Source organism: Hyaena hyaena, unplaced genomic scaffold, assembly GCF_003009895.1.
Source record: "Hyaena hyaena isolate Hyena2069 unplaced genomic scaffold, ASM300989v1 scaffold_407, whole genome shotgun sequence".
Lineage (NCBI taxonomy): Eukaryota > Metazoa > Chordata > Mammalia > Carnivora > Hyaenidae > Hyaena > Hyaena hyaena.
The window spans coordinates 291,771-310,785 of NW_024081037.1; the positions used below are offsets into that span (position 1 = coordinate 291,771).

General features: G+C 36.0%; 1 protein-coding gene across 1 annotated transcript in view; it reads left to right on the plus strand.

The window, feature by feature from the left end:
* Positions 1 to 19,015, plus strand: part of LOC120245096 (ABI family member 3 binding protein) — a 202,315-nt gene that overhangs the window by 163,138 nt on the left and 20,162 nt on the right. The window contains exons 62-63 of the mRNA XM_039251968.1: positions 10,976 to 11,185; positions 17,511 to 17,619. Of these exons, the coding sequence (XP_039107899.1) occupies positions 10,976 to 11,185; positions 17,511 to 17,619 (319 nt within the window). The remainder of the gene's footprint in view (positions 1 to 10,975; positions 11,186 to 17,510; positions 17,620 to 19,015) is intronic.

The window sequence follows — 19,015 nt, forward strand, 5'->3', positions numbered from 1 at the left end:
CTCCTCTTCACTTTTCTGGAAAAATTCAGAATTGCTATTGCTTCTTCCCTTAATGTTTAGTAGTATTTACCAATGAAATGATCTGAGCCTCATATTCTCTTCGTTGAAAGGATTTTATGTATAATTCACTTTCTTTAGTGAGTACAGAGCTATCCAGAGTACTTTTTCGTCCCTAGTGAGCTTCAGTAATTTTTGTCTTTCAAGTTATTAGTTCATTTCATCTAAGTTGTCAAATTTATTGGCATAAAGTTCTTAATATTCTCATATTGTTATTTTAATAATTCTGGAATCCGTAGTGATGTCACCTATTTCATTCCTGTTACTGATAATGTGTCTTTTTTTCTCTTTTGCCTAATCAGTCTTAATTATTGTTTTTGATCTTCTGAAAAAGTCAGCTTTTTGTTTCATTAATTTTGTCTGCTAACTCTGATCTTTTTTTTTTCTGCTTAATATGGTTTAATTTGCTCCTCTAATTCCTTAAAGTGGAATATGTGCTCACTGATGTGGAGCCTCTCTTCCTTAGTATGGTATTTAGTGCTACAATTTTCCCCTAGATATTATTTAAGCAATGTCCAAAAGTTATTGATATGTTGTATATTCATTTTTACTCTGTTCAAAAATACCTTTTAATTTCCCTTTTGATTTGTTCTTTGACTCCTTGATTATTTAGAAGTATGTAATTTAATTTCTAAATATTTTGAGATTTTCTAGAGATTATACTGTTACTGACTTCTAATGTATCTCCATTGTTGTCACATGTTCTGTCAGATACCTAAATCCTTTTAAATTTATTGAGACTTTTTTATGGGCAGGGTGTGCTCTATCTTAGTATATGTTCTGTGTGTACTTGAAAAGAATGTGTTTTCTGCTCTTCATAAGAGGAATGTTGTATTCATTTGCTAGAGTTGCCATAACAAAATGCCACAGAGGTTGTAGCTTAAACAACAGCAACTTATTTTCTTATTTTCTAAAAACTTAAGTCCTAGAAGCCAGCAATCTAAAATCAAGGTATCATCAGATTTGGGTTCTTTTGAAGCCTCTTTCCTTGGATTGCAGATGGCCACCTTCTCACTAGCCTTCATATGGCCTATCTTCTGAATATGCACATCCTTTGTGTCTCTTCCTCTTTATTTTGTATTCAGTAATTAATTTATTTTTTATTTACATCCAAGTTAGCATATACTGCAACGATTTCAGGAATAGATTCCTTACTGCCCCTTACCCATTTAGCCCATCCCCCCTCCCACAAGTCCTCCAACAACCCTCTGTTTGTTCTATATATTTAAGAGTCTCTTATGTTTTGTCCCCCTCCCTGTTTTTTATATTATGTTTGTTTCCTTTCCCTTATGTTCACCTGTTCTGTATCTTAAATTCCTCATGAGTGAAGTCATATATTTGTGTTTCTTTAATTTTGCTTAGCATAATACCATCCAGTTCCATCCATGTAGTTGCAAATGGCAAGGTTTCGTTCTTTTTGACTGCCGAGTAATACTCCACTATATATGTATACCACATCTTCTTTATCCATTCATCCATTGATGGACATTTGGGTTCTTTCCATACTTTGGCTATTGTAAATAGCACTTCTACAAACATTGGAATGCATGTGCCCCTTCAAAACAGCATATCTTTATCCCTTAGATAAATACCTATAATTTTTGAGGAACCTCCATACTGTTTTCCAGAGTAGCTGCACCAGTTTGCATTCCCACCAGCAGTGCCAAAGAGATCCCCTTTCTCTGCAACCTTGCCAACATCTGTTGTTGCCTGAGTTGTTAATGTTAGTCATTCTGACAGGTGTCAGGTGGTATCACTTTGTGGTTTTGATTTGTATTTCCCTGATGATGAGTGATATTGAGCATTAATTCATGTGTCTGTTAGTCATCTGGATGTCTTCTTTGGAGAAGTACCTATTCATGTCTTTTGCCCATTTCTTCACTGGCTTATTTGGTTTTGGGGTGTTGAGTTTGAAAAATTCTTTATAGATTTTGGATATTAACCCTTTATCTGGTATGTCATTTGCAAATATCTTCTCCCATTCTGTAGGTTGCCTTTTAGTTTTGCTGATTGTTTCCTTGGCTGTGCAGAAGCTTTTCATTTTGATGAGATTTTAAAAGTTCATTTTTGCTTTTGATTCCCTTGCCTCCAGAGACATGTTGAGTAAGAAATTGCTGCAGCCGAGGTCAAAGAGATTTTTGCCTGGTTTCTCTTCAAGGATTTTGATGGCTTCCTGTCTTACATTTAAGTCTTTCGTGCATTTTGAGTTTATTTGTGTGGTGTAAGAAAGTGGTTCAGGTTCATTTTTATGCATGTCTCTGTCTAGTTTTTCCAGCACAATTTACTGAGGAGACAGTCATTATTCCATTGGATATTCTTTCATGCTTTGTCAAAGATTACTTGGCCATATGTTTGTGGGTCCATTTCAGGGTTCTATATTTTTTCTTTTTTTTTTTTTAACATTTATTCATTTTTGACAGAGACAGAGCATGAATGGGTGAGAGGCAGAGAGAGAGGGGGACACAGAATCTGAAGCAAGCTCTGAAGCAGACTCCAGGTTCTGAGCTGTCAGTACAGAGCCCAATGCAGGGCTGGAACTCATGGACTGCGAAATCATGAGCTAAGCCAAAGTCAGACACTCAACCAATTGAGCCACCCAGGTGCCCCCATTTCAGGGTTCTCTATTCTGTTCCATTGACCTGAGTGTATGTTTTTGTTCTAGTACCATAATGTCTTGATGGTTAAAGCTTTGTAATACATCCTGAAGTCCAGGAGTGTGATGCCTCCAGCTTCGGTTTTCTTTTTCAAGATGGCTTTGTCTATTTGGGGTCTTTTCTGGTTCCATACAAATTTTAGGATTGTTTGTTGTGGCTCTGTGAAGAAGGCTGGTGTTATTTGGAAAGGGATTTCATTGAATGTGTAGATTGCTTTGGGTAGTATCGACATTCTACCCATGTCTGTTCTTCCAACCCAGGAGCATGGAATATTTTTCATTTTGTGTGTGTGTCTTCTCCAATTTCTCTCATAAGCTTTATGCAGTTTTCAGTATCTAGATTTTTCATCTCTTTGATTAGGTTTATTCTTAGGTATTTTAGGTTTTTTGGTACAGTTGTAAATGAGATTGGTTCCCTGATTTCTGTTGCTTCATTATTGGTGTATAGGAATGCAACCAATTTCTGTGCATTGATTTTATATCCTGCAACTTTTCTGGATTCATGGATCAATTCTAGCAGTTTTTTGGTGGAATCTTTTGGGTTTTCCATATAGAGTATCATGTCATCTGCGAAGAGTGAAAATTTGATTTCCTCCTGCTGATTTGGATGACTTTTATTCCTTTGTGTTGGCTTATGGCTGAGTCTAAGACTTCAAATACAATGTTGAATTCAGTGGTGAGAGTGGACATCCCTGTAGTGTTCCTGACCTTAGGGGGAAAGCTTTCAGTTTTTCCCCATTGAGAATGATATTAGCAGTGGGTCTTTCATATATGACTTTTGTGATTTTGAGGTATGATCCCTCTATCCCTACTTTCTTGAGGGTTTTTATCAAGAAAGGATGCTGTATTTTGTCAAATGCTTTCTCTGCATCTATTGAGACGATCCTGTGGTTCTTGTCCTTTCTTTTATTGATGTGATGTATCACATTGATTGTTTTGTGGATATTAATCCAACCCTGCATCCCAGATATAAATCCCACTTGATTGTGGTGAATAATTCTTTTAATGTATTGTTGGATTTGGTTGGCTAGTATCTTGTTGAAGATTTTTGCATTCATGTTCATCAGGAAAATTGGTCTGTAGTTCTCCTTTTTAGTGAGGTCTTTGTTTGGTTTTGGAATCAAGGTAATGCTGTCTTCATAGAATGAGTGTGGAAATTTCCTTCCATTTTTATTTTTTGGAACAACTTCAAAAGAATAGGTGTTAACTCTTCTTTAAAAAGTTTGGTAGAATTCCCCTGGAAAGCCATCTGGCCCTGGACTCCTATTTTTTGGGAGATATTAGATTACTTAATTCAGTTTCTTTGCTGGTTATGGGTCTGTTCAAATTTTCTATTTCTTCCTGTCCAGTTTTGGTAGTTTATGTGTTTCTAGGAATTCATCCATTTCTTACAGATTTCCCATTTTATTGGCATATAATTGCTTGTAATAATCTTTTTTATTTGTACTCTGCAGTGTTGTGATATCTCCTCTTTCATTCTTGATTTTATTTATTTGGGCCCTTTTCTTTCTAGTTTTTATTTTTTATCAAACTGGTTAGGGGTTTACCAATTTTGTTCATTTTTTCAAGGAACCAGCTCCTAGTTTCATTGATCTGTTCTACTGTTTTTTTGTTTTTTGTGGGGTTTTTTTGGTTTCGATAGCATTGATTTCTGCTCTAATCTTTATTATTTCCTGTATTCTGTTGTTTTGGGGTTTTATTTGCCATTCTTTTTCCAGCTCTTTAAGGGGTAAGGTTAGGTTGTGTATCTGAGACCTTCATTCCTTCTTGAGGAAGGATTGGATATAGTTTCCTCTTATGACCACTTTTGCGGAGTCCAAAGATTTCGGGCTGTGGTGTTATCATTTTCATTGGCTTCCATGTACTTTTTAATTCCCTCTTTGAATTCTTGGTTAGCCCATTCATTCTTTAGTAGGGTGTTCTTTAGTCTCCAAGTATTTGTTTTCTTTCAAAATTTTTTCTTGTGGTTGATTTCAAGTTTCATAGCATTGTGGTCTGAAAATATGTATGGTATAATCTCCATCTTTTTGTACTTGTTGATGGCTGATTTGTGTTTCAGTATGATTTATTCTGGAGAATGTTCCATGTGCACTGAAGAAAAGTGTGTATTCTGCTGCTTTACGATGAAATGTTCTGAATATCTCTGTTAAGGCCATCTGGTCCGGTGTGTCATTCAAAGCCATTGTTTCCTTGTTGACTTTCCATTTAGATGATCTGTCCATTGCTATAAGTGGGGTGTTAAAGTCCCCTACTATTATAGTATTATTATCAGTGAGTTTCTTTGTGTTTGTGATTAATTGATTTATATATTTGGGTGCTTTTCATGTTTGGAGCATAAATGTTTACAATTGTTAGATCTTTTTGGAGGCTAGACCCCTTTGTTACAGCCTTTATTTTAAAATCTAGATTTTTCTGATATAAGTATGACTATTCTGGCTTTCTTTTGGTGACCATTAGCATAATAGATGGTTCTCTATCCTGTTACTTTAAATCTGTAGGTTGCTTTAGGTCTAAAATGGGTCTCTTGTAAATAGCATATGATGAATCTTGTTTACTTATCCATTCTGTTACCCCATGTCTTGATTGGAATGTTTAGACCATTGACGTTTATAGTGAGTACTGAAAGATACGAATTTATTGCCATTATGTTGCCTATAGAGTTGGAGTTTCTGGTGACATTCTCTGATCCTTTCTAGTCTTTGTTGCTTTTGGTCTTTTTGGTTTTGTTTTGTTTTGGTTTGCTTCGGTTTTTGGGTTTTTTTTTTTTTTAATCTTTTCTCCCCTCAGAGAGTCCCCCTTAAAATTTCTTGTAGGACTGGTTTAGTGGTCATAAACTCCTTTAATTTTTGCTTGTGTAGGAAAGTTTTTATCTCTCTTTCTACTTTGAATGACAGCCTTGCCGGATAAAGAATTCTTGGCTCCATCTTTTTCTGATTCAGCATATTGAATATATCCTGCCACTCCTTTTGGGCTTGCCAAGTTTCTGTGGATAGGTCTGCTGCAAACCTAATCTGTCTTCCCTTGTAGGTTAAGGACTTTTTACCCCTTGCTACTTTCATAATTCTTTCCTTGCCTGAGTATTTTGTAAATTTGACTATTATATGCCTTGTTTATGGTTGGTTTTTGTTGAATTTAATGAAAGGCTTTCTATGCTTCCTGGATTTTGATGTCTGTGTCTTTCCCTAGGTTAGGAAAGTTTTCCACTATGATTTTCTCACATAAATCTACACCCTTTTTCCTCTCTGCATCTTCTGGGACGCCTATGATTCTGATGTTATGTCTTTGTAATGAGTCACTGGGTTCTCTAATTCTTATATTGTGCTCTTTTGCCTAGTCTCCTTCTTTTTTTCTGCTTCATTATTCTCCATAAGTTTGTCCTCTATATCACTGATTCACTGCTCTTCTTCATCCATCCTTGCCACCATGGCACCACTCAAGATTGCAGCTCAGTTACAGCAGTTTTAATTTTGTCCTGACTAGCTTTTACTTCTTTTACCTCCACAGAAAGGGCTTCTAATCTATTTTTGACCCCAGATAGTATTCTTATTATTGTGATTCTAAATTCTGGTTCAGACATCTGGCTTGTATCTGTGTTCATTAAGTCTCTGGCTGTCATTTCATCCTATTCTTTGTTTTGGGGTGAATTTCTTCGCTTCATCATTTTGAAGGAAGAAAAGTAATTAATAACATTAAAAAGTAAAAATTAAACAAAAACAACACACACACACACAAACAAATAAAGGATGCTAGATCCTAGGTGTGTTTTGTTCTGGTTGTTGAAAGAAGCTTGATAAATTAGAGAAAAAAGGGAAAGATTTGAAAAGAAAAAAAAAGGAAAACATTTGAAAATTTGAAAAAATAAATACTGTATTGTATTTTACTTTCAGCATTTCATTTTATTCTATTGTATTATAGAATGGAAAATAAATTTTCTTTTCTCTTTCTGTATTAAGAATAAGAAAAGAAAAAAAATTGAATAGATGTACCAGCAAACAGGATGAAATCCAATTGAAATTACAACTGGTTTCCCCTAGAAGTCAAATTTGAAGCACTTTATAGTCCGTAAACTAAGCAGGTGGAAAGATGGTGGTGTTCCTCAAGAGTGCACTTGGCTCAGTTAGGCAGGGCTTAGTGTAACAGTTCTGTTCTCCACTAGATGGTGATGCTTAGCTTACTGTGTAGATTGTTGTGGTGCATGTAGGTGTGTGTGCACATGCACCAGAGGAGTGAAAATGGCATCACCCAGCTACAGTCTACAGTATCAAAACTCTGTGCTCTCGTCCAGAGGCAATCAAGCACCCCTCCTTTGTCTCCAGCTTCTGTCCACTCTCCACTTCTACACTGTCTGTGACCAAGCCATCAAGCTGCCAGGCGGCACCTCCCTCTTGAGTTTTATCTCAGATGGGGCTATGATTCCCAACCCCTCACTTCTGAAGGACTGACGCTTTGACCCACTCAAACCCTCTGGGGAAGGGTCTTGTTAAACAATTGCCCATGTGTTGTCCTGCCTCCAGGAACCTTTGTGAGAGGGCACTACTGCTGATGCCCAGAGACTGCACCTGGGTGCCAGCCTACCCCAGAAAAAGTTCACGTGATCATGTAGCAGCAGCATTTCAGGGATTATGGTAAATCACAACCCACATCTGGCACCAGACTTCACCCTTAATGTCCTTGTTCCAACACCAGTGAATATGGTTGTTCTCTGGGGTCCACTAGGACCTTTGCCTATGGGGAGGCTGCACAGCCTCTATTAAATGTCCTCCCAGCAGGGGAACCACCACTCCCTGTGTGGCCTGAGGACCCCTTAGACCTTGCTCTCCCCTCCTAGAGATTCACCCTTCCCACCAGAGCACTGCCAGATATGAAGCTGTGGAGTTTCAGACTCTCCACTCCACCTGTTTAGAGATTCTTAATAGAATTTAAGCCCTCTCCTTTCTCCCTTTTTTGTTCAGTCTCTTGCAGCTATTTCCACTCTTCCTTTTTCTCTCCAGGTGCTTTTGGTGTGGGTGGGGGAGGGCAGGTTGCTTTTCCCTTACTCTCCCCCCATCTCTGTCCTCTCTATGCAAGCAAAACAGCTCCCTAACCTCCATGACTTCTGTCTCCCCCAGCTCACCTCTCCACACTGCATACCTGCTGAGTTCTGTGGTTCAGGTTGTGCAGATTGTTGTGTTAATCCTCAAATCAGCTTTCTATTTATGCAAGATGGTTTAGTGTTGATCTGGCTGCATTTCAGGGATGAGAGACACAAAAAAAATGCTTCCATGCTGTTCCACCATCTTGGCCCCAGTGTCTCTTCCTTTTAAAAGGACATCAGTCACAATGGATTAGGATACCATCCTTATGACCTCATTTAACCTTAATTATTTTATTTTGGGTGATTAGAACCTTATATTTAACATTACCAATGATAAGGTTAGGTTTAAATCTATCTCATCTTGCTATTTGTCCCATCTGTCCTTTGTTCCTTCTTTCCCTCTTTTCCAACCATCTTTTAGATTATTTTTTGTTGTTAAGATTTATTAGGCACACAATGTTACATTAGCTTCAGTTGTACAACATGGTGATTCAACTTTTCTATATATTATATTATGTTTACAAGTGTAGCTACCATCTGTCACCATACAACACTATTATAATACCATTGACTCTGTTCCCTATGCTGGGCCTTCTATCCCCATAACTTTTTCATTCCATAATTGGAGGTCTCTATGCCTCACTCCCCTTCACTCATCTTGCCCATCTGCCCTCCCCTCTGGCAACCATCAATTTTCCTATATTTATGGATCTCTTTCTACATTTTGTTTGTTCAATTGTGTGAACTTTTTGTAGATTCTACATATAAGTGAAATCATACAGTGTTTGTCTTTCTCATTCTGACTACTTATTTCATTTAACATTATACCCTATGGGTGCATCTATGTTGTTGTTAATGGCAAGATCTCATTCTTTTTTATGGCTGAGGAGTGTGTGTGCATGTGTGTGTGTGTGTGTGTGTGTGTGTGTATATACACAGCATTTTTTATATGTTCATCTATCACTGAACACTTGGATTGTTTCTATATCTTAGCTATTGCAAATAGTACTGCAATGAGCATAGGGGTGCACATATCTTTTCAAATTAGGCTTTCATTTTCTTTCAAATAGGTATATACCTATTTGTGGAACCACTGGATTATACAGTATTTCTATTTTTATTTTTTTGAGGAAACTCTGTACTGTTGTGCACACTGGCTGCACAAATTTATATTTCCACCAGCAGCACACAAGAGTTTTCTCCACATTCTTGTCAACACTTGTTATTTCTTGTTTTCTTGTCTCTAGCCATTCTGACAGGTGTAAGGTAATATCTCACTGTAATTTAGATTTGCATTTCCCTGATGGTTACTGCTGTTGAGCATCTTTTCATGTGTCGGTTGGCCAGTTACATGTCTTTTTTTGGAACAATGTCTATTCAGGTACTGTGTCCATTTTTAATTGGATTATTTATGTGTTTTGGTTTTATATAAATTCTGTGTAATTCCCATTTCTTACCTCCCTTGTCACAGATTAATTGAAATATATGCATGGGTTTATTTCTGAAGATTGAGTTTTATGCTTTTTATGATTCTCTTTTCTCTCTTTAGTTGTCTTACGAGATGTAACTCTTTATTTTTTATTGCTATAGGGTTTATAGTATGTATCTTCAATTTACCACAATCCACCTTCTAGTGATATTCTACAACTTCACAGATAGTACAAGAACCTTACACTTTTCTCTCCTCCCTCCTATCATTGTTATACATTTTACTTTTACATCATGCCAAATTGATATTATTTATGTTTATATAGTAAATTTTTAGAAAGAAATAATAAAAATATTGTGCATATTTACCTACATAGTTACTATTTCTAGTGCTCTTTATCCCTTTGTGTGGATCCATATTTCCATCTGGCATCATTTTCCTTCTGCCTGAACATCCTTTAATCTTCCTTGTAGGGTGGGTCTGGTGGTTATGAATTCTGTTAGCTTTTGTATGTGTAAAAGGTGTTTTACTTTTAAAAAAAAAAAGATAGTTTCACTAGCTAAAGAATTCCAGATGATAAGGTTTTTTTCCCCAGTATTTAAAGATGTTGTCCCACTGCCTCTCATTTGCATTCTTTCCAACGAGGCATCTGCCATAATCCTTCTCTTGGTTGTACTGTGTATCATGTGTCTTTTCTCCCTTAAAGATTTTCTTTTTTCACTGGTTTTGAGAAACTTGTTTATGGTTGATGTAGTTTCTTTATATTTGTTGTACTTAGGTTTCCTTGAGCCTTTTGGATCTGTGGGTTTAGAGGTTTTATCAAATTTGGAAAATCTTTGGCCATTATTTCTTCAGACATCTTCTCTGTCCCCTGTTCTCTACACAGATGTTAAAATTCCATGTATATTATGCTGCCTGACACAGTCGCACAACTCACTGATGCCCAGTTACTTATTTTTATTTTTTTCTTTCCACTTTTATTTTGAGTAGTTTTTATTGCTGTGTCTTCAAGTTCAATAATATTTGTCTACAACATCATATCTGTGCTAGTGTCATCCAGTGTTTTTTGCATCTTACTCATTTTAGTTTTTACCCCTAGAAATTCAATTTGGGTCTTTTTTTTTTTTTTTTAATCTTTCATGTCTTAACTTTTTGACTATGTGTGGATTATAGTTAGAATAACAGCTTTATTGTCCTTGTCTGACAACTCTAACATCCATGCAAGTTGTAGATTGATTTCAAATGATTTATTTTTCTCATTACAGGCAATATTTTCCTATTATTTCCTGTTATCATTTTTTATTCCTAAAGTATTGTTGAATTTTCTCCTGGGTGGAGTTAAATTACTTGAAACCACTTGATGCTTTTGATTCTGGCTTTTAAGATTTATTAGGTGGGACTAGAACTGTGTTTAGTGTAGGGCTAATTATTCCCCACTATTAAGGCAATACCCGCTTGGGCATTTTCCAATACCCCAGAAATTATGTAGTTTAAAACATGCTCAGGAGGACCAAATTACTTCTGAATAATAGCAGAAGTTAAACCCATTTTTAAAAAGTAAATCAGCCACAACATCCACATCATGTATCCCAGAGACAGGAATTCTAGATTTTCACAAGTTTGAACAATCTACATCACTGCTTTCATCTATCTGCTTATAAGACCAGATGTCATCAAACAGAAAAATATATTTGAGTTTACTTCCACCTTCTATATGTACAAACTCAAATAAGGCTAAATGTCCAAGTCCTCTCTCTCTTAGGTCCTCATGTGCGATACATCCAAAAACCAGACAACAGGCCCTGTTCCATCACTGATTCTGTCAAACGGTTCCCCAAAGAGGACGCCACCGAGGGGAATGCCACCAGCCCACCACAGAACCCACCCACCAACCTCACTGTGGTCACTGTGGAAGGCTGTCCCTCATTTGTCATCCTCGACTGGGATAAACCATTAAACGATACTGTCACTGGTAAGATCATGGCATGAACACTCATACTATGGTGGGAAGCTTTGATAATGTGAATGTGGTACCTGGTCAGACTATGTCTGAAGAGGCATATCTCAGGGGTAGCAAGTCAAAAGTGTCACCTGATGGGAAAAGATAATCTGTGTCCCAGTGATGGGCTTCCTGTTAATTTAACAGATCTCTTTAGATTATGTTCTTTCCATCTTTTCTCAGAACTCTTCTTCACAGCGTAAAGATAGATGTGGTCTTTTCATTATCAAGAAAATTACAGATAACATAGAAGTTGGCGGGGCTGATGATAATGAAACTAGTTTTCATTTTACCAACCCAATTCCTAGGCTGACCCAAAACTTTCAAGCAATTCAATTATTTTAAGAAAACAAAGTTTTTAGAATTCTGATCATGGTTGATTTTCTGTTCATCTCAGAAAATTTCAATTCTGCTATCACTAGCCCAATTCTTCAAAAAAGACTGTGAACACTAAGAAATCCTGAGTCATTCTTTGAATTTATTATATGCAAATTAATTCTTTATATGAACAGGTTAGTCAAACTAGAGAGGAGGGAGGAAAGGTAAGGGGCTGAGTCACCCAGAGGAATATAGCCAACAGCAGTACCCAAGCCCCCACTGCCCATGCCCTGCTGTGCATGAGACAGGTAGAGAGGGTCTAGAGGGGCCACTAGGAAGCTCTTAGGATGGGTAGAGGGACGTACACAGGGGAAAGGAGGAGTGGGAGATTCAGTCAAAAAAGTCTTCTGTGAATAAAGGAGTAAATAGCAGCTATTTCTCCTCAGAGAAAACTGTTTAGTCTGGGCAACTTTCACTCTAAGCACCTATCTTTACTTAGCTGGCTTTTTTTTTTAAACCATATTTTGCGAATTTCATTTCTCAGGCAGACCTTGCCTTTGTTTTGAGAAAGAACCAGCCTGGGGACTTGTCCAGTCCTGCTTCTTTACTTGGGACTATGCCAGTAGGTGCTACCATCCCAGTGTCTAAAAAACAATAAATCTCTAAGCATTGATTATCTACATGGATTAAAAAGTCCAAATCTCCCAATTAATATACTGTGCTAAAAAGGAGTTCTCCTGACAGCCTGAGGCTTAGTTACCATAAAAGCAAATGAACTGTAAAATTTCATCTGCCTTAAAAATGTGGGACATCAAGTTAGAATTGGTTAATATATCTAAAATCTAATACATCTAATATATATTCACTTTGGTGTGTCAGTTTCTGATTTAACTTTATAAAGCAAAATGATTTTCCTTTCCAGTTCATCATGAAGCTTTTTTTAATTGTATAAACTTGTAATTTCCAAAGAATAATGAATAGGGTATACTTTGCCTATTTAACCAATCCCTTTTGTAACGTTGTTACTAAATGTTAATGGGATGCTTGAGATCTTTCACAAGATACTACACTTAGAATAAACAGCTTTTATGGATAAGGTCCATATCTCTTTAACTATAATATTTTCTAGATAAAAATAAATCCATATTTAATCATTATTCAACTAGTCTGTATTTAAATATTGGACCATATACCCTAATAGTCTCTTCTATTTTTTGCACTTTTGTTTATTTTTAGTGTTTTATCAAGTACCACTTGATTTCAAATATAACCCTTTATAAACTAGCAGCTCAGATAACACAACGATTAATTCTCAAATCACTGGAAATGGCTTTACAAGAAAGGATTGAGAAAGATAACAAAAAGGGAGGGAAACATATTCTTTTTTCCCTTAGTTGGCTTCTGTCTGTAATCTTATAACTGGCAAGCACATATTACCTATAATAAATACATCCAAATTCAGTTGTTTCTACATGTCCCTTTTACACTAAAGTAGAAATAGATACATCTGAGAAATGGGCCAGAGGCTGAGTCCTTGAACAACTTAAATTAGTTATGGGGTAGTGCTTTGTGATATGCCAAGAGCACGCCAACATAGATTTAAATTCGACTGACTATGTTCTCTATGTGTAATTTGGGTATGCAATTTACTTCTTTGTTTTAGTTTCCTTATTTGTAATAATAATAATAATAACAATAATAATATAACAACTTCCATTATTATCCTCATGATAAGCTATCATCAGCTTATCATGAGGATAAAATTAAACAGAATTTGAATGCGCAGTGTAAATTAGAAGCTGTTAAATTAATGTTTGTCAGTAGTAGCAATAGTAGGACTGGTAGAAATAGTGTCACCATTATTATTTTCATTTCCCAACCTTTATAATAAGTAGGTTTTTTTTTCCTTTTAAGTAATTTATCTTATAATAGGGCAATAATAACCTCTTGGCTATTGGTGGGGGAAAAGACCAATTATTCAGTGTTAATTCTTTATAGATTCCTCATATCTTTACTGTTAAAGAATTTATAAATAAAATTCCGTATTTTAAAGTAAGAAATATGAACACATACTAAGTGGCTGGCTTTACTTTCTGAAATATACTCAGAATGTGTCTATAAATGGTCATTTCAAGCATTAATGTGGATTTATGAAAAAGCTACAACTGCTTTAAAGCATTACAAAGGAAAGATATATTTACAAAGCCCAAGAATAAACATCCAAAAGCTAAAATTCCGAAATTCTAAATATGTTTTCTAGTTATAAAGGTAACTTCTATATCCATTTTGAAAACTTGGATCTTTAAGGATAAAAATATTATTAAATGAACATTTAAAACTGAGTCAAAAGACAAATGAAAAGATGCTCAACCTCTCTCATCATAAGGGAAATACAAATCAAAGCCACTCCAAAACACCACCTCACACTGGTCAGAGTGGCTAAAATGAACAAATCAGGAAACTAGATGCTGGCGAGGATGTGGAGAAATAGGAACCCTCTTGCACTGTTGGTGCGAATGCTGGTGCAGCCCCTCGAGAAAACAGTGTGGAGATTCCTCAAAAAACTAACAATAGAATTCCCCTATGACCCAGCAATAGCACTGCTAGGAATTTGCCCAAGGGATACAGGAGTGCTGATGCAGAGGGGCACATGGACCCCAGTGACTATAGCAGTGGTTTCAACAATAGCCAAATTATGGAAAGAGCCTAAATGTCCATCGACTGATGAATGAATAAAAAAGATGTGGTTTTTCTATACAATGGAATACTACCTGCCAATGAGAAAGAATGAAATCCTGCCATTTGCAGCAACGTGGATGGAACTGGAAGGTATTATTCTGAGTGCAATAAGTCAGTCAAAGAAAGATATCATATGTTTTCACTCATATGTGGATCTTGAGAAACTTAACAGAAGTCCATGGGGTAGGGGAAGAAAATTAGTTACAGAGAAGGAGAGAGGCAAACCACAAGAGACTTTAAATACAGAGAACAAACTGAAGGTGGATGGGGGGAGGGTTTGAGGAGAGAGGGAAATGGGCGATGGGCATTGAAGAAGGCACTTGGGATGATCACTGTATTGTATGTAAGTCAATTTGACAATAAATTATATTTTTTAAAAATGAGCCTAAAAAGAAAAAAGAGAAGAAAAAATCTGAGTCAAAAGGAAATTGGAGAAGATATTCAGAAAGAATTTCTAATACCAAGAGTCTGGGATAATACTAAAAAGAATATTACATAGTCAGTGATTACTGTCCCATGCCAAAGATGTTTCTTGAAAGTGGTTGCTTTCATGCAAATTCAACGGGAGTGTTCATACAAATTTTTCTTTGTGTGACTAAGCAGCACTTGAATCTTCCCAACTGAAACCTTTCCAATTTTTGTGACCCTAGTTTCAAAACACAACTCAGGGAAAATAAGCAATAACAATAATAGGTACCACCCGTTGAACAAAACATATGCAAAATACTGTAGGGTACTTTCCATATATTCCTAGTTTAATTCCCACAAGCAACACTATGAAGAGATCTTATTGACATTTTACAAACTGAGATCAAGGCAAGTGGCTTAGTCTATCACTTTTCAATGAGCCATATAGTGTCCTTTTGGTTTATTTTTAACATTTTATTTTTATTTTTATTAAATTTTACAGATTTTTAAAATTTAAATCCAAGTTAACATACAGTATAATAATATTTTCAGGAGTAGACTTTGTATAACACCCAGTGCTCATCCCAACAAGTGTCCTGCTTAATGCCCCTTGTCCATTTAGCCATCCCATCCCCCCACCCAACACCCCTTCAGCAACCTGGTTTGTTCTCTGTATTTAAGAGTCTCCTATGAGTTGTACCCTCTCTGTTTTCATATTAGTTTTGCTTCCCTTCCCTTATGTTCACCTGTTTTGTATCTTAAATTCTACATAATGAATGAAGTCATATGATATTTGTCTTTCACGGACTTATTTCACTTAGCATAGTACACTCTAGTTCCATCCACATTGTTGCAAATGGCAGCATTTCATTCTTTTTGATCACTGAGTTATATTCCATTGTATATGTATGTGTGTGTGTGTGTATACATACACAACACATCTTCTTTATCCACTCATTAGATGATGGACATTTGGGTTCTTTCCATACTTAGGCTATTGTTGACAATGCTGCTATAAACAGTGGGGTGCGTGTGCCCTTCAGCACTCCTGTATCCTTTGGACTAGCCCCTCCCCTTTACTTTAATAGAAAAGTCTTAAGTGTTTTTGGGTCCCTCATCAGTAGCATATCTAACCCCGTATGCAACAGTTTCCATTTTAAAAAAATCTATTTTAATTACATTTTATTTACTCCCATCTTTGTCAGTCTACTAAATACTGCTTCACAGCTGAGAAACATATAAAATAGACATATTTGAATTTAGTGTTCTCCCCTTCCCTCTGTCTTTACCCTCTTTGAGAATAGAACGCCAACTGCAAGATAGGTTGGGAACAGAAGGGTCTGACAAGAGAACACTAAATACTGACCATTAGTCAGTAGCTGTGCTAATGTATCCACATACAATTGCCTTCTGGTTTAAGTTTGAATTTTTAGAAGGATGGTCATACAAAATTATTCAGAAAGAGCCATCCTCTTTTTTTTTTATTTTTAAAATAATATAAAAGGACCATTTAATATTTAAAAGGACCATTAAAAGTTCTTCCCAAATTAAAATTGGTGATTAAGTCTTCCAGTCTTTCCATAGTTTGAGTTTTATTTCCAGTCTCCATCCCCTACCTTTCATCTTAGTGTTAATAGAATCCGCACTAAATTGCCACCCACTTTGTAGTTTTCCCACTTTCCCCGACGGCTACTGCTTGTATATTTCTTCATACTTACAGAGCTTATTTTGAGTAGGGTTTGTTTATGTTTTCTATTTTTCGAGTTTTGAATCTTCTGTGTGACCTTGTCACATACATTAAGCTAAACCCCAATTAAGAGCTGGAAAAGTCAGTTAACAAATTTATAAATTATGTTTTTAATCTGAAACCCCTTTTCATGATTAGCCCTGCAAGTTTATAGAAACATGCCTTTAATTGAAATTTATGCAGATCTCATGCATACTTTTTTTTTTTTAATTTATTTCTAGGAGAGAGAGAGAGAGAGTGTGTGAGCAGGGGAGGCTCAGAGAGAGAGGGAGTCACAGACTGAAACAGGCTCCAGGCTCTGAGCTGGCAGTCAGCACAGAGCTCGACGCGGGGCTCGAAACCACGAACCGCAAGATCATGACCTAAGCGAAAGTCGGACGCTTAACCGACTAAGCCACCCAGGCGCCCCTCATGCATACTTTAAAGTCATGATTTTTTGAAAAATAAGGATTATTTTCAAGAAAGCATATGTAAGCAGTAGGTACAAATCTTTTGTAACGTATGTAAGCAGTAGGTAGAAAAATCCCATAATTGTATAGTTCACAGTAATAAACTATCATTCATTATTTGGTTAACTGCTATTTGCTTCATGGGTTTAAACCCAAAGAAGTTTTTTTTTGCAGCAGGACCATGTATAAGTGTTCTTTTCCCCAGCTGCATAATAAAGCCCCAGAGAGAAGAAACATGCCTTCTACTTAAGTACCACTTCTCATACAGCACTTTCCCCACACTGGGCTTTTCAACAATGACAGACTATTTGACTTCCCTAACAAAAATCACTAGTTATCAGTATCCAAAGCTACCACAGGTGTATCATCAGGCTTCACAGTTCCTAGGCCTTCTGTGTTCCAGTAAAGGGGAAAGCAGATATGGAAAATGAGCAACTCCCAAAATGCTTTGGAACCTTCATCAGCCATCAGCCATCCTCATCTGCAAAATGCTAATGTATAAGATCAGTACATCTCAAGAACTACAATCTAAAATGCTCACTTTTATGAGAGTGACTTTATAATGCTGTTAGTCTTAAGAACAATTAAATCAGCCAGGACATAAAGACATGTATTTGTTGGCTTTTTCGCTTTTCAGAATATGAAGTTATATCCAGAGAAAATGGGTCATTCAGTGGGAAGAACAAGTCCATTCAAATTACAAATCAAACCTTCTCCACAGTAGAAAATCTAAAACCAGATACAAGGTAAGCCACCTGTGCTATTACAGGTGAATTATGACAGTACAAAAGTCATCACAAAGGAATGAAATGACATCATCCATCTCTGTCTTTAGGGACAGTGTAGTTTCATTCTTTGGCTTTCTGTGCATAGCAGTAGATACCTCTAGAGTCATGTTTTGCAAAAACAGAAATTACTGGTGGGAATACAAGAGCTGATAAGATGGTCTGTAGGTGAGAACATTGAAAAATAGATAATTAATACCAAATGTTGATATTAAATACCAAAATTGAGAGAAGGAAAAGTCTGTGGATGAGACACAACAAGAATGTGTATGAAACAGATGTGAAACAGAAGACTTAGGCTAGCATACTGGAAAGAGCGCAAGGTATAAAGGCTATGGAACAAGTGTAGACCAAGTTGGTGATAGTTAATGCTTAAAATAACTACAGACCATTCCTAGGCATAGCAGTCTTTTCATTTTGAGTCTTTTTATCATAAACAAACAGAATCCATTTTTGAAAATAGAAATATGTTACTCATGGTCTACAGTAAACAACTTTTCTTGGCATCCCTTATTACCTATTGGTACCTGGCTGTTTACAATACTGCATGGTATTTTTTTAAATATTTTTGTCATTTTTTAAAAATTTAAAGTATCCAATATTTTATCGGCTCACCATATTGGAAGAAAAATAATGGCTTTATACACTTCTGGAAATGTAATAGGAAAGGTTTTGTTTTGTGTTTTGTTTTACGTGGCTAAATCATCAAATTTATTGTTCAAGGAAATTCTCAAATAGATATAGCCAAGCATTTCCTTAAAAAAGCCAATGTACTAATTTCATTTTGTGACTAAATATCACTGTCTGTGGAAAATCAATTTCTTTCCTCAAATTCCAAAACACTATTTACACTGTCTGTGCTTTCAGTTAAAACAAAAACATCTTCACATCTTAAGTTATAGTACACCAAGCAGCAGAGATAAATTTTCAAAGAGACACAATCAGGAATTTTTCCAGACTAAATATTTCATAGCTTGATAAAGTTTCCTGGTATTTTACAAAGATCAGCAGAGGCAAAGACTAGAACTCCAACATTAGAAAATTTTCATAAGTTTTACTTCTATCTTCCATTGTCATCAGTTGATTGAATTGAATAAGGTATTAATTATGACACCCAAAAGAGCCTGCTGTTTCTGACAAGGAAACTCTGATATCACTGTTTTCAGGGAAAAAAGGAAGCATTTAGTTAATTCTATATGGTTTGCTGTGTATAAACTGTAGTCCTATACTACAAATATAATACTTTCCACAAGCATTTTTTTCTTTAAAGTTCTCTATTTTGAGCTGTAATATGGAAAATTTTACAACTGCTAATTTTTTTTTAAGGATTTAAGTTAGCCAAAATAAGCATGTATTT